General features: G+C 36.6%; 1 protein-coding gene across 2 annotated transcripts; it reads left to right on the top strand.

Moving 5' to 3' along the window:
* The first annotated feature begins 2,290 nt into the window (after nucleotides 1-2,290).
* Nucleotides 2,291-7,277, top strand: mettl14 (methyltransferase 14, N6-adenosine-methyltransferase subun). Of its 2 annotated transcripts, XR_002318930.2 has the most exons (12): nucleotides 2,291-2,636; nucleotides 2,729-2,817; nucleotides 3,618-3,705; nucleotides 3,826-3,903; nucleotides 4,253-4,340; nucleotides 4,434-4,524; nucleotides 4,605-4,746; nucleotides 4,849-4,941; nucleotides 5,881-5,997; nucleotides 6,117-6,327; nucleotides 6,406-6,767; nucleotides 7,049-7,277. XR_002318930.2 is itself a non-coding variant. In XM_020930569.2 (11 exons), the coding sequence occupies exons 1-11, from the start codon at nucleotides 2,571-2,573 to the stop codon at nucleotides 6,711-6,713; spliced, it is 1,371 nt and encodes a 456-aa protein (XP_020786228.1). In that variant the 5' UTR covers nucleotides 2,291-2,570; the 3' UTR covers nucleotides 6,714-6,978. The 2 variants fall into 2 exon arrangements, 1 of the variants encoding a protein (XP_020786228.1); XM_020930569.2 differs by lacking the exon at nucleotides 7,049-7,277 and having other exon boundaries at nucleotides 6,406-6,978.
* The last annotated feature ends 545 nt before the right edge of the window (nucleotides 7,278-7,822 follow it).

Raw genomic sequence — 7,822 nt, 5'->3', positions numbered from 1 at the left:
ATAGTAAGATCACAATAAAGTAATGGGAAAATATTTCAGAGTAGCCAGTGTATTAACAATAGCGTATTGTGATTCCACAACAGAACAGTTTATGTGTTGTTGGCCATTGTAAATTCACATTTAGCTGCCGTGAAGAGCGCGTGACAGACAATGAAATTAACATTCTGTGAATTTGCAATTAGACCTATGCTGTTGTAATGTCAACTAATATTACTGTTATTTTACATTATGTTGTGTTTTCATTTCATTCTATTGTAAATTTCATTCTGCTATTGTGCCAAAAGCATCCTAGCCACAGGATGTAAACTGTGTCCTAGGTAAAATGAACATTCTTTTCAACTTCTTTGTTGTGTTTTTGTTTTACAGTTGCCAAAATGCCAGTCTTGAATGCAATAGGCCTACATTTTTGAAAAGTTTCAGATTGCTATTTACATACGAAAAAGAAATATGAGAAATGTGTTATTCCTGCAAACTTGCTCACTTTTTATAATAGCCTGTACGCCATAAAATATAAAAGTGACAAATGCATTTCTTTCAGGCACCTTCTCCAGTAGCTACCTTTAGAGCCATGTTCTCCAGTAGGAATATAATAGTAAATCAGGGACTGCAGATTGATAGCTATTTAGTTATAATCTTTGTCATCTCTTGTTTTTTATAATGCTTAATGTCTTAATGTCTGTACACTGTCCCTTCAAATAAAGACTAAACTAACTGAACTAAGGTAGACAACAGTTTCTCCAGTTCTTCCATCGATATGAGGACAGGTAAGTCCAGTTAACAATCACTGTTGGAATAATGTTCTAGGGCCATGGCAGTCATCTGCAAGCACTTTAGGTCTTGTTCTAAGAGTATGACATCAAATCATGACAAAGAGGTTTTTTTTTGCATCTGCCTGCTTCTTTATGAGTTATGTGCTGGAGTAGTGGGGGAGCACTCACCAAGCAGTAGTCATCCTATGTTGTGTTGTCATGTGCCTCAGTGCCTGTATGATTTGCAGTGTTCAGGAAGGCTGCTTGTCACCTAAAAAGGTCCATATTATGCCAGTTTGCCACAGGGCACCCGTTAGCCCCTCCCAACAATTTCTACAATTGAGTTACTAGTGAATGGACTTTTATGGTGGGTACTGACTGCTTGTCTCCTTGAAGATGTACACTAATTGTCTTACTGATAATGTTCCATAGTATGGCATCATACCTGTCTGTCTTGCATTATTCAATTGTTTCATTGCTGTTACTTTGAGTGCGGTCACCTCCCCACAGATTTTATGTATAGCCTGGCTCATGGCTCTTTTGGCTCCATAGAAGTAGAAAGATTAAAAACATATTATGGAATATTCCAGGCAAAGCAACAGCAGATAAGCAGGTGGTGGACCTTTTCCCCTTACATCAAGCACCTTTAAATGAAAAACACTATTCCTTTGAGTGACCTAGTTGCATGTGTCAATAGTAGTGGGACATCAAAATCACAATAGTCTATGTACTGGGGATTTTTGTTTTCATTCTTGTCTCTGTCTCTGAAGCTGAACAGATGTTATACATTTTATAGAAATGTAAAAGGCTTATAGTAATGAAAGAGCAACTTCAACTATTTTTTTTTCTCTGTCTCTACCTTGTAACTGCAGAATTAGACATCAAGCGTTCAAATATACAGCATATGGTTCAAACAGGCTTTGACACCTGTGACAACATGCCCGATAGCAGGGTATATTGTGACACTCATTTCTTACAAATATTTTTTAAAACTAAAAATAATGTTATTTATGATTCATGTATTTCTAGCTTTTGGATATACCTTTTACCTATATTTTTACATAAAAATGCTCATAGAAGTAATGAGTGTACAATATGTTGGGGGCATGTAAACTTCAGGCCTCTGTTTTGGGTCCATGTTTAGAGCATTATCCTGACTAAATTCTGTAAACTGCTTTTTAGTGCTCACAGTGTTGTAAAATTTACAAATTAACAATACCCTGTTAATATTTTTAATGTAATAGTTTGTTTTACAGAGGAAGGTTAACTCTGGGACAACTTGCTCTACTGTGATTGTGATAACTTATCTAAAGTGTGATTATAGTTACTTTCATCTGATCTGTTAGATTTGTTATTATAATAAAGTTATTCAGTATAATAGTCACGAAGTCTTTTTAAACCACTTGAAAAAACTAAAATGATGAGTAGCGTTGATTTATTTTATTATTATTCATATTTTTAACTAGTGTAGGTTCCGCGTGCATGTTGCCTTTTGAACTACGTCAACAAACATCGACTCAATATGACGTCATCTGTAAGCGCCCAATGTTAGAAATGGAGGCGCTTCAGAAATAGCACGGCGTTGTTCTTTTGCATTGTTATAAAAAATATCTGCGTGGACTGTTCAAAGTGCTCTATAACCTGGATGTCCCCGCATACATATCAAGCGTACCCATGCAGCCATTTTTGCGGTAAATGTTGGTTTACAATCTATCACGTTTGCTATCAATCGTTTAGCTGAGGCCCATATACTGTGTACGGCTTTAATAGCGACAAGAAAACTAGTGCTTCGAGTTGGTTTTGAGTTAAATAAAAGCAAATATGAACAGTCGACTACAAGAAATCCGGGAAAAACAGAAGCGTAGGAGGTCTCTTTTAGCCCAACAGGTAAGTGTACACACCACGCTTTAATCTATAATAAAATAAGATAATTATAAACATGAAACCATTTAGGAGACTCAACCATTTTGTGTTCACAGCTTGGTGCAAAAAGTGCAGACACAATCGGAGATGTTCTCAATAGCAAAGATGAGCAAAAGGAGATAGAGGAGACAAGAGAAACGTGCAGGTGGGATATGTACTGTTTATTATTTCTAAAAGTATAAGACTGTAATCCCAAAACAAGATAAACCTCTCCACTATAATCACTCACATCCATAACTCCGTAACTCCCCAAAGGCTTATGAATTTAACAAGTACACAATGTAACTTTTTCTCGTGGAGCATCTATGCTTTGCCTGCAATGTTCCACACTCCGTATGGCATTAAACATATTTCCGTGGAAACAAAGATGTGAACCACCAGGCAGTTGCAGATCTGGCACAAGCCTTCTCACAGTGTGAAGACATATTTCTCCAAGGTTTTTTTGCATTAAATTCAAGAAGTTGAATGTTGAAATGTGCAACAGGCAAAGTATTAATATCTCAATGGAGACAAGCAAGAGGCTTAACTTTGAGCACTAAATACTGATTCTTTTTTTTTTTTTTACGTTTGTCAACCTGCACCCATCTAAGACTCATTGCAGATATTTAGGTTCCATTAGTTGTGACTGCTAATGGGTATAGTTCCCTGCAATTCTTTGTTTTTGTATATTTAGCACTCCATTAGGAAAAGGTGTGGGAGCACTGATATATACTTATACTGTAAATTATCTTCACATCAAACACTACAAGTATACTTTAACGCTGGATATCAAACCAGGAAAAATGTATATACCGTATACATTTGGTGAGAATTGGCCTGCAACATTATATCATAGCATAAGTGATAAATTACATGTAGAAGACCTAACAAACATTTGTAGTGAAGTGTGTGTTTATGTAGTCTTGTGCTGTTCATATATAACAAATGCATCATTGATGTTTACAGGGCTTCGTTTGACAGTTCAACCTTGTCTTCAAAGAGGAAGGCATTGACTGAGGGTGATGACACAGAGGAAGATGTGGAAGAGCACAAAGTTAGATTAATTAATTGTTTGACTTGATTATAACAAAACTGAATAGAATCCCAACACCAGACAGAAGTATAGTATTTTTTTAATATTTAGATGTAAAAATATTTTCTTGTTCTGCTTTAGGAAGAAATGGAGATGCAGCAACCCGATGACAACAATCCATATGAGGAAGTGTACAAGGACTCTAGTACTTTTCTTAAGGTTGGGAACACTCTAATTAAATAATTTAAATGTAGGCCCTAATCTTTGGAAAGATAGTTTTGAATTGTCTGATTCTGCATTATTTGCTATTTTCACAAGGATTTAATCATTTGGGCAAATCATTGGGTGATACGATTCTCACAATACTCCTGTAATTAACAATCAGTTTGAATCTTTTTAAACATTGATGCATGCAGACTAGATACTACACATGTTTGCATCAAATTAGAATGACACCATACTATCCATTTACTGCAAACTGTATATTTTAGGAACACGCACATGTACTAGTACTTCATTCTATTCTTAAATATAGAGGAATTTATCTTTTTCTATCTTAATTTTGTAGGGAACTCAAAGCTTAAACCCTCACAATGACTACTGTCAGCACTTTGTCGACACAGGCCACAGGCCACAAAACTTTATCAGGGATGTAGGTGAGTCTGTCCAACAGAATACTGTTATATATTATTCTTACTGTATATTCCATAATCTGCGTGCCTGTTTGGGCACAATATTGTTTGTTGCAGGCTTGGCAGATCGCTTTGAAGAGTACCCTAAACTGAGAGAGCTGATTCGACTTAAAGATGAGCTCATTTCCAGTACCAACACTCCACCAATGTGTGACAGCGTTACTGTGTGTAAAACTCTTCGGATCATTAACTCTGAAGTCTCTGAAGTGTATGTGTTTCTATCTCCAGGTACCTTCAGGCAGACCCAGAGACCTTTGATTTGCAAGATTTGAAATGTAAATTTGATGTCATTCTGCTGGAACCTCCACTAGAAGAATACTACAGAGAATCTGGGATCAGCCACACTGAGCGTTTCTGGACATGGGATGATGTATGCATTCTTGCATGCCACAAATTCTATTTGTAAAATTGCAGTATTTATGTCGTGCCATTGTTGCAATGTTTTCTAAAGCTGTTTTTATTGTTGTTTTAGATTATGAAGTTGGAGATTGAAGAGATATCAGCTCTTCGCTCCTTTGTCTTTCTATGGTGTGGATCTGGGGAAGGATTAGATCTTGGTAGAATGGTAAATTATACTTAAGTAACTGTAATTTCCGGACTATTGAGCGCACCTCAATAGAAGCCGCATCAACAAAATTTTAAAAGAAAAAAAAAGTACATATATAGGCCACACTTGTCTATAAGTCGCATTTCTTTGTGTGTTTTCCATGAGGAGGGTGTGTGCATATTATTTTAATAGATCCATGGTAACTGTTCAAAACACAATCAAACTAGCATCTTTCTCGGTGCATCATCCCCCCCAGAGGCCTTGGCCTGTAAAAATCTATAGAAGGATTATCAGACTACGTCCCTTTGCACTCTACTGACTGAGACATTTCTTCTTGTCATTTGCTCACTCACCTGGATTTAACACCTGTGGGTCATTAAGATGTATCCCACCCACTAATGTTAATGTTTTAGTGCGGTGACAACAGTGCTAGCTAGGGTTGCAACTTCACGTTAACCGCACAGACAGTGGCACTTTCTGCACTCAGGCTGCGTGTGCATCCACTGTGTTAATAAACAACTAATCTGTCTATAAGTAAGCCGCATCATTGTTTAAACCGAAGGGTTCAAAGTATGTGTAAAAAGAAGCTTATAGGTTATAGTACGGAAATTATGATATATGTATATGCATATATTATCTGCTTGTTTGTTTGCCCATTTGTTTGTTCCCAGCATCCATAGGTCAAATGAAATGTTTTGTCTTCACTGACTTCAAAAGACAAATTCACTAATATATATGTAAAGCCATTGCTTCATAGTCATTAGTTCTTGCACTCTCACTGTCAGGTATAGAACAGCCTTATGTTCTTTGTTGCTCTTGTGACAAATGGGCGTGACTTGTCCCAGTGAGTCAGGTTATTTTTAACCACATCATAAGAGGCCTGTGTGCATTTCAAACTAATGTATGTAATGTCAGTATTCTGCTAAAACTATACATTACTTTTCTGTACCTTTTCAGTGTTTGAGAAAATGGGGTTTTAGACGATGTGAAGACATCTGTTGGATAAAGACAAACAAAAACAATCCAGGCAAGACAAAGGCACTGGATCCCAAAGCAGTATTCCAAAGGACAAAAGTACAGTATACACAAACATGTAACTCATTTTACTCACACGTGCAATAATTGGCAGCAGGGCTTAATGTAGCATAAATGCAGTCAAAAAGTACCGTTTTCATAATAAATACTCTTTTTAGGAACACTGCCTAATGGGAATCAAAGGTACAGTTCGTCGGAGCACTGATGGGGATTTCATCCATGCCAATGTTGACATTGACTTGATCATCACAGAGGAGCCTGAGATGGGAAACGTTGAGAAACCAGTTGAAATATTTCACATCATTGAGCACTTCTGTTTGGGACGTAGACGATTACACTTGTTTGGAAGAGACTCCACTATAAGACCAGGTCAGACAAATCCCCCTGCTTTTATTTGTTTTTGCCCACTGTAAGATGTTTCAATTTTACGTCTGTTTTGTCTTTCAGGGTGGTTAACAGTGGGCCCCACTCTCACAAACAGTAACTTTAATCCTGAAGCTTATGCCTCTTACTTTGCTTTGCCCAACTCCAACCTTTCAGGTTGTACTGAAGAAATTGAACGTCTGCGACCTAAATCTCCTCCAGCGAAACTCAAGTCAGACCGAGGTGGCGGGGCCCCTAGAGGAGGTCGTGGTGGTCCAAACACTGGAAGAGGTGGAGATAGAGGAAGAGAAAGAAACCGTCCAAATTTTCGTGGTGATAGGGGAGGGTTCAGAGGCAGAGGAGGCCCACACAGGGGATTTCCACCACGTTAGATTATCACCAGAACAGCATGGGTTTTTGACAACATTGTCACCGACATATACTATGTAAGTCTGATACTGAGGACAAAACTGTTTTTACAAATAAAACAAATTAAGTCAAACATGCTGAGACACTGCCATTCCAGTTGTAACCCACTGCCATAGTGATTACGTTCATTCAGAGAGACTTGTAGAGTTTCTTTTTTTTAGTAAAATTTTGCAATAAAAATGTTTTGTATTTCATTGTCTACACACAATAAATGCCATTCCCAATTTGTATTTGTTAAGCAATGGTTTGTATTGAAAATAATGTACCTGTAAATGAGGTAGTTGTTCTTGTTTTTCAGGTTTTTTAGTACACTGTCTGGATTGAAATCTCTGAACTAACTCGTTGGCCATATCTGTTCATGTGTTTCCTGCGTGCTGCATGAATGTGCAAGGCATGTCTTGGCTTATCACAAGGAATGTCACACACCTTTTGATCAGATGTGCACACACGTAAAGGGATGTTTGGGATGTTACTGTTTTTCTCCCTTTATTATATTTGTATTATTATTAGTACCCAGTTGTGTTTTATGCCATACACAAGTTACCCAGTTTTCTGTCACTGGGAAAATTAAATCAAAGTTGGAATTTGTATAGCAATTTTTTTCTTAAAAAAAATTAAATAAACCGCTATTACATATAGATCTGTATGCAGCATACAACTGACAAATGTGGAGTAAACATTTTTACCAGCTGCTTCATTACACGAAAGTATTAAGTTAAAGAGAACACTTTAACTTAATACTTTTATTCTCACTAAAAGTAACTTGATTAATTATGATGTTTTAATGAGAAAATTTTCTAGTTTTACTTTCTTGTAATGGCGGAAAAGCAGGTAAGCATTTAATCCATGTTAATTCTATGTTGCCACAGATTTGAAAGGCTTTAAATGTTAAAAAAAAAAAAAGTTAAAGCTTTAAGTTAAGCTCAAAGGTACCTTAAGTATTAAAGCTGTGGCAACTATACATTTTTTTTTTTTTTTCTGTACATTGAGTCATATTTAGCAGTTGCTCATTTTAATCTGCATTGCAAATTTTAACAGATTTTGGTTGAATGAATTGTAACCTACAATAACT

The sequence above is a fragment of the Boleophthalmus pectinirostris genome, unplaced genomic scaffold (genome assembly GCF_026225935.1).
Source record: "Boleophthalmus pectinirostris isolate CB_2022bp ecotype Guang Dong unplaced genomic scaffold, ASM2622593v1 HiC_scaffold_22, whole genome shotgun sequence".
In the NCBI taxonomy this organism is placed as follows: domain Eukaryota; kingdom Metazoa; phylum Chordata; class Actinopteri; order Gobiiformes; family Gobiidae; genus Boleophthalmus; species Boleophthalmus pectinirostris.
This window is presented reverse-complemented; position numbering and strand designations above follow the sequence as displayed.